Raw genomic sequence first — 13,064 nt, forward strand, 5'->3', positions numbered from 1 at the left:
ACACCATTTTAAAACAATTTTACCCCAAAAAAAATGTAAAAAAAAAAAAAAAAAAAATCTTGTGCTGGGTATCTCCTCTGACCATGCTCCCCTCTACCCCATACTTGGACAGTCACCAACGTCCTGTTACTGCCCCCAGACACCACACTATCCTTTGTGGTTTCCCTATATCCTTCGAAACAGTCTCTGTATTCAACTCTCTTCAAATTACCCAGTTTGCATGTGCCATCTGTTCCCTGCTGGGACCCTGACTGATACAGTATTTATTTATTTATTTTTGGCCGCGAGGCACGTGGGATCTTAGTTCCCCGAAGAGGAATCGAACCTGCGTCCCCTGCATTGGAAGCGCAGAGCCTTAACCACTGGACTGCCAGGGAAGTCCCCCGATACAGTATTTTAATAGACGCTCACACAGACGCACATGTATTCACTGACACATTCACACCTACTCACCAACTCACACAACTGATGCACACACACCCACATGTCCACACTCACATATACTCATTCACAAACACACACACACCCACTCCTGGGCAAATGCACACTCAGTACTCCCTCAGCAACACTGCCTGTTCCCAGCACTTTGGGGAATGCAGTGCTCTGGTTAAAGTCCTGCTCTGGTGAGCTAAGGGTGTACCAGCCATGCAGGAACCCTGCCTCTGGGGCCCGTCACCCTGCACACCATGGAATTCGCGATTCTTGCCAGTTCTTATTTTTAGAAATGCTGCACTTTGTCTGGGACTAATGTGGACGAACCCACCAACTGCACACCCTCAAGGTACTTGGAAAGGTTAATTTAGATGGACAGCACCAGGTGCTTTGGGTGGGAGTTGAAAGGAGACACGTTTTAGTTCAATACGAGGTCACCTCTCCAATAATCAGAGTCGTCAACGATGGACGGACCTTTTCTGGGGCTGCGCCGCCAAGAATGATGTAGGACTTGGGAGCAAATGACGTCTAAGGAGACTCTAAGGTGCACCCGTGACCTTGGGCTCATCATTTCCCCCTTTGGAGGGTCTGCTTCCTTATCTGCTAAATGACCGCCTTAGTCTAGGTCTCTTCAAGGGGTCTTTAACAGCTCTAAATTATCTGAGTCTCTGAGTCTGCAGGCAAAGATCCTCAGGGGTGGGGGCGGCATTTGGAAAGGAGCTGCAGACGTAATTAGTGATGGAAATGCGAGTCTCTAGCTGCCTCTGGATGTCAGAGTTTTCAGATTAAAACAAGGCTGAATCTTGGCTGAATGATTCCATTCCCTCCAGAGCAAATGGCAACAGCAGAACGTTGAAAAAAAAAAATCTGGCCTCGGTTGGAGAGGGAGAGGCAGATGAATTTGTTTGGGAGACAAAAGGCCCGGCAAGGAATGGTGCCTCCAGCAGCTGCTAGTCTTTTAGCCTCCCGGGACCTCAGATTCTTCGTCTTTAACTGGGGATGAAAGTATCAACCCCACTGCCTGTGTTTTTCTGAGGATAAACAAAAGCGAATGACCGTAGCCTTCCTATGGGGTGGAAAACAGCCAAGAAAATGGGTTTGCGTTCAGGCACCCATGCTTGCTGGCTCTGTGACCTTGAGAGAATTACTTAACTCGCAAGCCTCCATTTTCTCATCTGTGAAGTGGGGGGACGGAAGCTCCTCCTTGGCAGGGGGTGAGGAACCTTGAGCCAAAGCACACGGGACACTTTGTACGTGGGGCGGCCAGTATTGGGCCTCTAGCAAGGAGCCTTGCGGGATTCTACAGAGCAGACACATTCTACCGCGTCATAGGAACCGCACCGCGGCTGTGCTGAACCTGGCCATGACCCTTTTTCTCTTAACAGAGGATTCAGATGGGTGGCCTGGAGCCTCCCCAGCAGGGGATCTTAACTTAGTCTTGGGTGTCCGTGTGGTGCCAGCAGCTTGAAGGCAACATGAGGTAGTGGGTGGTCACCCAGGGGAGGGATATGAGGAAGCTTGGGTACAGCCCCCTGCTTGCCATGGCCACAGAGATTGCCCCATGCCCAGGCTACTCCTCGGGCCCTCTGGACACTCTTAAACCATAGGGTCAAACGCAGCAGCTTTGCCTCTTCATACTCCGGCCTGGAGGTTTTTGGTGAGGGGGTCAGTCATCCAGGGCCCACACCTCTCAGATGGTTTCCTTTAGGCCCCCGGGAATTGAGCTTGCAGGGTCCTTAGGGACCCTCTGCCCTGTCTCCCCAAATTTTCTCTCTCTTTTTTTTTTTTTTTTGGCCGCACAGCGCGGCATGTGGGATCTTAGTTCCCCGACCAGGGATCGAACCTGTCTGTGCCCCCTGCAGTGGAAGCACAGAGTCTTAACCACTGGACCGCCAGGGAAGTCCCTGTCTCTCCAAATTTAACCCAAGCTTATTTAGGACCAAATCCATCTCCTGCTCTCCTGCTGTGCCTAGGGGTGATAGAGGGTAGAGGGTGGGGGCAGTGTGTGTGTGTGTGCGCGTGCGAGTGTGTGTGTGTGTGTGTCAGCCAAGCCACTACAAATTGGAAATAAGGAAGTCCAAACCAATTCTTCTTTAAATGAAAGACTTTGTTCTAAAGCTGTATGAGATCAAGAGTCGGGGTCTTCAAACTAGCTATATTCTTCATAAGCTCTCCTGCCAAATGAGTTATTTGGAAGGTTGAAGAATTCCCAGTGGCCAGAGAGAAGTTATGAAGATGAAAACTTGCATTTTAGATCACGAGGATTTTATTAATTTGTTACTATTTTAAGCCACCATACAAATATCCTTTGTATTGATTTCAGTGTGAGGTACTGACTGAATAAATATGCCAGTTTCTGCCAGGGAGCCGAACAGTATTTTTAACCTACTTTAAAATATGTGTTGTTTCCTATGGGTTTTTTTTTTTTTTAAGTTTAGAGTTGATTATGATGGCACTTTCAATTTTAAAAAATTCTTCTTTCCAGAGAATACACATATATTTTAAACTATTAAATATAAAGCTTAATGGGGCAGATAATTATTCTTTTAAACTACAAATAAAGGTGGGAAAAAGGTGAAATGATTTTTTTTTGCTTATGTTTACTATTATATTAGATAATACCACTATAACAAAGGAAATTTGAATATATAACTGAAATATATTCTTGTACATATTTTTTCCTGATACCTACCTATTTACCTAATTTAGCCTGTTTAGTGTATATAACACTGTGTACTTAATCAGGGCCCTGCCAGAAACTTCAGGATCTTAAAAAATTAAGGGAAAAAACCTCCCGAGAGCTGAAGCTTTTCGCACACTGGCTGATAGGCTCAAGATAATAAGGATATCATCACCATTTCATAGATAAGGAAATGAGGATGGGAGAAGGTCAAGGGCTTTTGAAGGGCTTTCAGCTGTTTCCCAGTAGTTTACCCCAAGTTCTTCTCTTTTCCTTTCTTCAAAATGGGGAGAGGGATCCCTTATGTCTCAAGGCCATTGGGAATATAACTGAGATGATACTTAAAGATTGGCATGAGTTCTTGTTTGGAAAGGCACTGAAAAACTAATGGCCATTGTAATTGTTATTTGTGACTCAGATGAAATCTCCTGGTTATGGAGAGAAATGCAAAATTTCTACCTTGTAAAATGATACCAACTATCGCCCTTGCTTTGTGAAGTGAGAAACCTCAGAAAATTCAGGGACAGGAGACGAGTGGGACTACCTACAGCTTCAGAGCCGGAGCTAAGAATGGGCTCAGAATCACAGAACCCAGCATTTCAGGAGACCTGGTCTTGTACTCTAACTGCCGGCTGGGAGCATGAATCCTCCACACGGTCCCTCCCTGTGACGGGGAACTCACAGGATGGCCTGTCCGTCTCCGAGTGGCCGACTGCTGGAAAGTCCTTCCTAATTTTGAGCTGAAATCTGAGGGGGAGGAAGTGGGACCGTCTCTGCCCAGGAAGCGTTGCTGCCTGAAGTGTCCTTCTCTAGGACAGCCCTGCCTCCTTCTCCCGAAGTCCCAGGGGGACGGGGGTTACCTGAAGTTGTAGCCTGGGGAGACGCTGCTCTTCTCAGAAACGCTGTCGAGCCGGGTGAAGGAATATTTGGGGATGCACTGGTCCCAAGCCTTGTCCAGGTCGCACACCCAGCCAATCTTAATGCCCAGAACTCCCCCCTGGATGGAGAAAGGGGGCAGATGTGAGCCCTCCCACAGCCCCCGACTCCCGGTCCGCGGTCGGAGTGGAGTGGGTCCCGGTGCGGGGGGTGCATGTCATGACAAATGGACAAGTGATTTCTTTTCATTCTCCAGGTGGAGGACAGAGGTCGGGAGAAAGAAGAGTGGTTTGTCACACGTTGCTTAGTAAAGAAGTTCTGTAGTTAAGGGTGACCGCCCTTGAGCCTCTAAATCCTGTTTTTGGTGTCTTTAGTCCCTTAGCTACAGCCCAGGAAAGTGGCCACAGATCCACTTTCCCACAGTGTAGATCTTCTTGGAGACCTGAGGCTTCTGCCTGCAGGTGAAGCATGAAGACAGCAATGGGAAACTGAGGCTGGGCGGGAGGCAAGACCACTCAGGGCAGGGGTGGGTAGGACAGGCACAAAGCCGGTCGCAGGCCTGGGATGCCCCCACCAGGTGGCGCTGCGCCGCAGGCAGCTCCTCTTCCCCAGTAGCCGCTCCCCCTGCCCGAGGGCCCCCAGGCCAGGGAAGGGAAGAGTGGCTCGTTCCTCACCGTGCTGGCCAATTTGGCAAAATTCTGCCCCGCGAACTTGACCACATCTCCCACCCGCAAGATGGGGCAGAAGGGGGCCTTGTCGGGGTGGAAGCGGCATGTCTTCAGATCGGCGGCAGTCAGGCTGGGAAGGAGGTTTCCCCTGGGGAGGAGAGGGCAAGGTCCAGGGTTAACGCGAGGACAGTCACGCTCGGATTTTCCTCTAGCCGTCCGGAGCCTCAGGGCCCCCGCTCTCTTGGCCACTCGCCTTCTCCCTTACCTCTGTCCCTACATCTTTCTGGTGATTACCCCTCCCTCCCGTGGAAGGTTCTGTGTGCTGGGGCTCCCAGAGGGCAGGAGTCTTTACCCATGGCTCCTCTGTTGTGCCCGCCTTGTGCTTTGCATGTGGCCGACACCCACCCAGGAGTCGCCAAATGGGGAAGTCACTGAAGAGGGGCTGAACTAAGAGAAAGGGGACACGCACACTGGGCTTGAGGTGGGGAGAAGAGAGATGGGAGGAGCGCCTCAGGCCCCACCTTTGGAGGCATCCGAGTTCCAGGCCCAGGTTCAGCTTGTCCCTCCCCTGCTCTGAGCAAAAGCCCCCGTGGGTCCCGAGCCCCAGGGCAGGAGGCTGGCAGAGAAACTGGCCCCAGGGTCCACCCTGGGGAGGTTGGGAATAGGAGCCCCGGGAAGCTGGGGGATGGGGGGGAGGGTGGGGTGGCAGCACTGCTTGTAGGTTTTAGGGAGGGAGCTTGAACTCACTTCTCAAAGTTGAAGAGGGGGAAGCGGATGCTGTTCTTGATGAAAATAGTGAAGTTCTCAGCTTCCATCATGACAGGCCTGTGGGCGAGAGCAGGAGGTCTTAGCGCCTTGGGAAGAAGAGGGGAAACAGGCGCAGCTTTCACCCCCAGGGACCACCTTCCTGGGAGCATCTCCCAGTGGGCATGGCCCGCCCTGGGAGTGGACAGTACTGGGGGTGCCCAGAGATGCAGAGCTCCCCCTGCTGGCAGAGCAGAGCTGGGGTGGGTCCTCTTCCCGCCTGCCCTCCTCGGGTCCTTACATCTCCACCGTGTCCACCTCGGCGGGGCACCAGCCCTGGATTTCACAGGTCCGGAGCTCAGAGCTGTAGTTCACGCAGCGGCCCGTGAGGATCCCTGCGAGGGTGGAGCCAGAACTGCTAGGTGCACCCCTGGCCCTTCACCCCTTCCTCCCCCCACCCCTCCATCAGGGACGCACCCCCCACAACGCACACAGGGACCCTGCAGGTGGAGGTAGAGGACAGGCAGGGCCAGGGACTGGGGGTCCGTTAGCCCTGCAGGGCTCTCCCCTCCTCACTTCCTGAGCCCTAGACAAGCCAGAGGGAGGTGACAGCCCTCCCCTCACACGTGCCAAGCCCCAGGCTCCCTGAAGACTCCTTCACGGCTCGCTCTTTCTCGCCTCTGAGCCTTTGCTGCTTCTGTTGCTTCTGCCTGGAATGCTTCTCTCTCCTGCCAAATCCTACCCATCCTTTAGGGCCCATCTCTAGGAAGCCATTTGGAGTCACCCGCCAGGAACCAATCTCTCTCCCTCCCCGCCCCCCACCCCCCACCCCGGGGTCCCACGGTACCTCCGTGACAGCACTTGCCACCTCATGGCACACCTGTCTGCAGCACCATCCCTGGCCTGGGGACTCTGGGGGCAGCCCCGCTGGGCTGGCCCACAGCCAGCATCCAGCAGTGCTGGCAGCGTGACATAGAACAGGCCCATTCCCGCCCCCTCCCTTAGGGTGGCTTCTCTCCTTGGGGGGACGTGCTGCCCCCAGGGCCCCACTGACAGTGCGGGGCAGTGAGAGGTGGGGAAGAAGCTGCACTCACCCACCCCTGGGAAGCGCTCGGGCTGGCACTGGCTGTCTGACACACAGCGGAACTTCTCCTCGCTCTGCAGGGAGACAGGTGCGTGCAGGACCCGCACTGGCCCCTGCGGGGGCGGGGCCTGCCCATCGGCGGCCTCTGGAGGGTGGAGGTCCCCGGACACAGCTCCAAGGCTGGGCCCTGGGCCTCTGCTCACACCCTCACCCCACCCCCTGACCATGCTGTCCTCCCCTCACCTCTGGGCAGAATCCTTGCATCTGGTTTTCAGTTACAATCATCTTTGTGATTATGACAAACACGGAGGTGCCCTTGGGAGGAGGAGAAGGGAGAGGAAAAATGCAACGGTGCTAATTCTGTTATCCCCACTGTACAGACGAGGAAACCGAGGCTTGGACTAAGAGATCTGGCCAAGGTCACGGGGCTAATAAAAGGCAGAGGTGGGGTCCAAGCCAGGCTCTTTCCACCCACCTGGCCCTTCTTGCTCCGCGTGTTGTCCTTGATTTCAGGACAAGTTGTGCCAGGACTACAGAGAAACCCAGCTTCCCCCATACATAGCGCTGCCTAGTGGAAAGGCAGGCCCAAGCCCCCAACACCTCCCAGATGCCGGGGAAGGGGTTCTCTGGATCACCGATGCCACAGAATCTGGTTTGGGAATCCCATTGGCACTCTCCTTGTCTTGCCCTCTCCCCTTCAACCTGCCCAGTGTCTGGGCACCCAAGCACCCTGGGGTAGGTAGGGGGACCCTACCTGGGGTGGGGTCACATAATCAGACACGTCCATGACTCGGTTGGCATAGTGTCCAAAGCCCTTCACCTTGGTCACCACCGAGGACTCAATGGCTGTGTCCCGCACCTGGTACGCCTTCTCGTGCAAGAAAACCCACCTGGGCAGGAGAGCAGGGGCGGAGAGCAACAGAGGAGGGGCTAGACCCTTCAGACAGAGGCTGGGAGAGGTCCCCTTCCTGTCAACATCAAGAGGACATGGGGTGCCTGGCAGGGGGTGCTGGAGGCACGGGCCCTGCGAGTGAGCCCTGGGTTGGCTTAAACTCATGTTTCGCTACCTTTCCCCTCACTTCCTCCTTAAAGAGCCCTTTTACCCTAATTGTACCCGCCTGGAAATTTTAATACCATAGATATCATTTATGTCCTGTTGGTGTTTTTGTGCTTTATACATTAGAAGAGTGAGGTTTTATTTTTATTCTCCAAGAACCAATTTTCACCCCTGTTGAGAACACACGGTCTTTCCCTCTCTGGCTGGCATCTGGACAGAGAAGGGAGAGGATCATAGGCCTCTCACTCTGTGCATCCCGGGCTTTGTTCACGGCTGTATCCTAGGTGCCGACACATAGTAGGTGTTCAGCAAACAAGTCAGTGAAGGCCCTGGGAGCTGGGCGCTTCGCAGAGGCTCCGGCTGTGCAAGGGTCCGGTGAGAAGGGGCAGAGGAGGAAAGGAGGGGCCTTGCCGAGCCCTCACCTGGCAGGTAAAGGGAGTCGGGTGGGAAGGGAGGAGGGGCCTGTAATCTTATTCGTTGGATTCTGCTGCCACCCAGTGGGCATTTACCTGTACTGGCTCCTCCCTGCAGCTTCAAGCCAGTGCGGGACCACGTGGATCAGGGAGGGGCCCCTTCCTTTCTTCCCTCCAAGCCTCCCCCAGCAGCAAGAAGGGGCCTGCCGACACATCACTTTTTTCCCTCTGCGTTTCCGCGAGGTGCCCACCTTTCCACGCGAAATCACCCATCCCAGCCCTCGAGGCTCAAGCCACTCTCGGCCTCAATACCACGCGGGGCCTCAATACTTGCTCCTGACAGCACGTGGGGAGGCACGTTCACCGTCCCCGCTGTGCAGACCAGAAAACCTCTTCGAATAAAGTGCTGCGTGTGCTCAGCTTTGGAGAACACTGGTGACGTCTCAGGGAATCTAGGAGCGCACTTTTGGAAATGGGGGGGTTAGGGTCATCTTCTGATGCTAACCAGGGTGGTATCTGGCTGCAGAACTCTATCAGATGAAGTTGAGTGGCAGAAACGGAGACTGTGGCACAGAGGAGACAAAGCTGGGGGACTCCCAGGCTGGGAAGCGGTGAGGGCAGCTCGCAGGCTGACCCAAGGAGTTTATGAGGAGGGGTTAGGACATCAAGCCCAGGAGTTTTCTGACCCCTGGGGCCCCCTGATGTTGGGAGATGCAGAGGGGAGCAGCTCCCGGGTTGTGCCGGGGTCACGGTCACTTGTGGGGTCCTGTTTATGGGAACACAGGCTGCTGACGTTTGCAAGCGGCTCCTTGTTCCGTTTTCAGAGAGAGGGTTCGGAGTCATCCCCCCATTGGGGCTTCCCGCAGGCCCCTGAAATCTGAATGCTGCCTCGAGTGGGAGAGAAAGGCTTGTCACAGCCAGCCTGGCAGAGGGCTCCTAACCTGTCACCTGTTTTACGGTTGCTGCCTTATCCCAGGCAGCATTCTGACTGATGCACCATTAAGAGTTATTCGCCTGCTTGTAAAACGCTCCCGGGAACGCCACGCCTCCGTGGAAGTCCTCCGTGCTTTACTTCCCTAGCACTTTTCTTCTGTTTTTAAACTGGGAGGGGTTTCATCAAGGTCTCCGAAGGGAGTGTGGCCCCCATAAACATCTCACCTGACGTCTAACGTCCTGGCAGAAGGGAAGGGAGCATCGCTATTACGGAAAACGGTGAAGTCATCGAAAAGAGTGCCACCAGCTCCCGGGCTGGGGCCCTTGGAGCGAAGGGAGGGAGGTTGCAGCTGGAACACCTTTGCCGCTGCTGTGCCCTCACCCGGGTGGGAGCCACAGATGCCACACACCCTTCTGGAACCTCCGTGTGTCTGGCCACGGAGCGGACACTCCTCTGAGTGTTGATCAGTGAAATGGTCTCCTGGAGCCCCTGCCCTGTCCTTAAAGTCTGGTCACATTCAGAACTCTGAGAAGCGGAGTTCAGATGATTGTTTATCACCGTATAATCAACACGGCACACGGAGTGCCGACGCGCTGAGGGTTCACTGAATCCTTACTCACAACCCAACGAGACACCCGTGTTATTATCCTCACGTTACAAACGAAGGAACCGAGGCACAGAGCAGTGTGCTAACTCGTCAAGCTGGCGTGCGGGTTCCAACCCCGGCAGATGGCTGCAGAGCCAGAGCGCTGGCAGCCGCCCCGGGGGGTCCCCAGGTGTGTTCCACTCGGGGCCTGGCCACAGCTGGCCCCCTGGTCCTTGTCCTGCTGGCCCTGCCCCATCACCAGGGACAGCACCTCCTAGCTCAGGAGAGTCTCAGGAGGAAGAGTCCAGGGCTCGAGGGACAATTAACCAGCCTCTTTCCTTCTCGTCCTCCACCCTCATGGCTCCTCTTGTGCCCAGTCGGGAGGTGAGGCCACGTCAGAATTCTCTCTCCGAGTTAAATAACAAGCGGAAGAGTTTCAGGGCCCCGTGGGGCCCAAAGACATCATCAGGGCAGCTCAAGATAAGGGGATGCTTCATTTCCAGAAGAGAGGGACTGAGTCTGTCTCCAGAGGCCAGGGCTGAGGAGATGGGGCAGGACTGAGCCTTCAGTTCTTGGCATTTACTCTGCTGCTCTGACTTGTTTTTTTCTCGTGTTCCTGGTTCATTATTTATAGAGCGGAAGGCGGGTGGCAACTCCTTGGCAGGTGGGATGTGCAGGAAGGAGGCCAGAGCAGTGTTCCAGCACCCTCCTGTCCACCCCGCCCTGGGAGTCAGGGAGGAGACTGGGGATGGTGTGTGTGTGTGTGTGTGTGTGTGTGTGTGTGTGTGCGCGCGTGCGCGCATGTGTGTGGGGAGCAGAGGGGTCTCTTAGGAAGGTGTGAGCTGGGCCGAGCGAAAGGGGGACATGCAGGGAAATCTGAGAAATAACAACTGTCACCATCTTCCTGAGTCACCCGTCCCAGGCAGGTACGGGCTTATGTCACCTCCCCTTCCCAGAACTCTCGGAGGGGGCGTTCCTACACCCATTTTCCAGATATGGGGAACTGAGACGTAGAGACGTAAAGCGACCTGTCTAAGCTCCACTCCTGTTGGTGTCGGAGCCAGGCTTCTAACCAGGTCTCCCCCTCACGGGGCTGCGGTGAGGGTGCAGGGGACACAAGAATGAAAACCACTCCTCTCTCCTGACCTGCAGGAGGGGCTTCAACACTTCTTCCCACCATAAGGCACCTGGTGTGCCGTCCAGGTGGCTCAGGGGCTACCTTGGGCCGAGAAGGTGGGATTCCACGTCCCCCTCTTTAAACTAGAGAGGCTCCCCCTTTAACTGCCTTGCACGTTGACCTCCGTAAGATATTACACGATCAAAGCGGGTGGCTGTGCAGATGGGCCTCGTAGGGGGAGGAACAGGGCAGGAAGAGCAGGGCTGGGGTGGGTCAGGGGCGCCACCAACCTCCACAGGCCCTTCCCGTGGATGGAGCATCAAAGGGCCGGGAATGCCCTCCCTGCTGGTTTCCAGGAAGGTGGCTTCCCTGGAAACCAACCTCAGGCCAAGCGCTGCCCGCTGCTGCTGGGGACTCAGGCCCCAGGGATCTTCTTCCTCCACCTCAGGGGCCCACAGGATACAGGAAGGGCGTTGCCTCTTAGGAAGTCCCACCCCCAGAGGAGACTGGGCATTACCACCTGGGCCTGAAAAGAGAACGTGAGAAACACCTGTAAGTCCTGGCCTCTCGTGTGTGTGTGTGTGTGTGTGTGTGTCTGTGTGTGTGTGTGTGTGTGTGTGTGGTCGAGTAGGTGGTGTGTTGCTGTGTGAAATGGTTGGTTCATGTCACATACGTCCTAGGTAAAGCTGTGCATCTGGTCTACCTGGCTGGGCTCATACAGAAGAGATTCAAGTTAAGCATTAACATCAAAGCACTAAAAATCTTTTCAGATTCTCTTGAGTCTAAGCCGTGATCATCCCTCTTCTCATGACTGCATGGACCCTTAACAGGTTTTCCTGTATCCACTTCTACTCACTGCAATCCTTGGTGTATCAGCCAGGGCAATCTTCCCATCTCTCTCTCTCTCTCTCTCTCTCTCTCTCTCTCTCTCTCACACACACACACACACACACACACACACACACACACACACAGGTTAAAACGCATCAGTAGCTTCCCATCCACAGCCATTACTCTTCTGTAAAAACGAAAGATCTGAGGGTGTCTGCTCTGAGGGCCTCTGCCTGTGATGGCACCCCCATCTTACACCATCCTCGCCTTTGCTCTCTCTGCTCCAGCCACAAAGACCTTGTCTTCCCCGCGTTTGCCAGCCTCTTTCTCTTTGCGGAGCTGGGCTTCCCTGCCTTGAACCCCCTTCCTTCCCTTCCTTCACCTGGGCTGCTTCTACTCATCCTTCAGCGCTCGGCTTCAATGTTACGTCTCCAGAAAGCCTTCCCTTACTTCCCCGACCCGGTCAAATTCAAACACCTCTGCACTGGTGGCCCTCCTAGCTCTGTGCGGCCCTTCTTCAACCCTAAGCCACAGCTGGAATTTTACATTTGTTTGTGGAGATGACTTGATTAATGTCCATCTCTAGCACTGTCAGCTCCGTACGGGTGATGACCCTTCCTGCTTTTGCTGACTGCTCTCTCCTCGGTGCCTAACGCCTGTCATGAAGAGATGCTTGATACATTTTTTGCTTCACTCATGACAATGGATTCGTGCAGTCCTAACAGTGCACGGGCTCATGTGCACAAAGATGGGGCTCAGGCCAGGGGCTGGGCCAAAGAGCGCACTGATGTAACTGCCAGGCACTGCTCTGCGGGGAGCTGTCAGGCTGGGAGATCGATGGGGTTGGATATCGAGACGCCAAAGAGCCTCTCACACCCGCCCCAGCAGGCTGGGCTCCAGCACTGAGGATGGAGCGTCAGACTCGATCAGCATGAGGGAGAGACAAAGGCAGTGGGGGGGCTGGAGCCTGCTGTGTCTACCCTCCATCAGTCTCCTGCCTGGAGCCCACGGAGCCAGGCCAGGCCAGAACGTGCTGAGGCAGCTTTTGCGCTCACCTGGACCAGCGAGGTACCATTTTGCGGCTATAAACAACCACAACCTCACATATACACAGGAACATGGAGCCTTTAAGAACCAACTTTGCCCCAGGCGCTGGACAGGCAGCTGGGGAGCATTTGCAAACATCACATCTTGTGAAACCACGAGTTGGAAGGGAACTTCATTTAACGCCATTTAATCCTACCCCAAAGCTTGAATCCCTCCTCTAATATCTCCGAGAGGTGCACTGGCTGCGCAGTCTTGCCTCCAACATCCACGTGAACGGAGCCCACTGCCTCTCAGCAAGCGTGTGGAGCAAAACAAATCCCTTAATCCACGCCTGCCCACCTTTCCAGGCACACACCCGCATGCTACCGGCCACCTCGCAGACCAGCAGGCTCACTCTCGCAGCCCCGCCCACGCGCACACAGGCCTCCTTTGATCTCCTTGCCTTAACTCCTGGCACGCATCAGTGGCTTCCTGTCTCACACGCGCAGAACTGTTGTCTCAGGGAACGGCAGGAGCCTAGAGACCCGCGTGCCAGGAAAGAAAACCCCCGAGGTTTCTGCCCAGTTTTCCTAATGCAAATGACCACAAGAAGATG

General features: G+C 54.7%; 1 protein-coding gene across 1 annotated transcript in view; it reads right to left on the minus strand.

The window, feature by feature from the left end:
- P2RX3 (purinergic receptor P2X 3) overlaps window positions 1–13,064 on the minus strand; it is a 26,924-nt gene that overhangs the window by 12,675 nt on the left and 1,185 nt on the right. The window contains exons 2-8 of the mRNA XM_024749217.1: window positions 7,239–7,374; window positions 6,728–6,799; window positions 6,495–6,558; window positions 5,702–5,795; window positions 5,404–5,481; window positions 4,663–4,804; window positions 3,973–4,109 (exon numbers count right to left, since the gene is read on the minus strand). Of these exons, the coding sequence (XP_024604985.1) occupies window positions 3,973–4,109; window positions 4,663–4,804; window positions 5,404–5,481; window positions 5,702–5,795; window positions 6,495–6,558; window positions 6,728–6,799; window positions 7,239–7,374 (723 nt within the window). The remainder of the gene's footprint in view (window positions 1–3,972; window positions 4,110–4,662; window positions 4,805–5,403; window positions 5,482–5,701; window positions 5,796–6,494; window positions 6,559–6,727; window positions 6,800–7,238; window positions 7,375–13,064) is intronic.

This window comes from Neophocaena asiaeorientalis, unplaced genomic scaffold (genome assembly GCF_003031525.2).
Source record: "Neophocaena asiaeorientalis asiaeorientalis breed wild unplaced genomic scaffold, Neophocaena_asiaeorientalis_V1.1 scaffold43, whole genome shotgun sequence".
NCBI classification, from domain to species: Eukaryota; Metazoa; Chordata; class Mammalia; order Artiodactyla; family Phocoenidae; genus Neophocaena; species Neophocaena asiaeorientalis.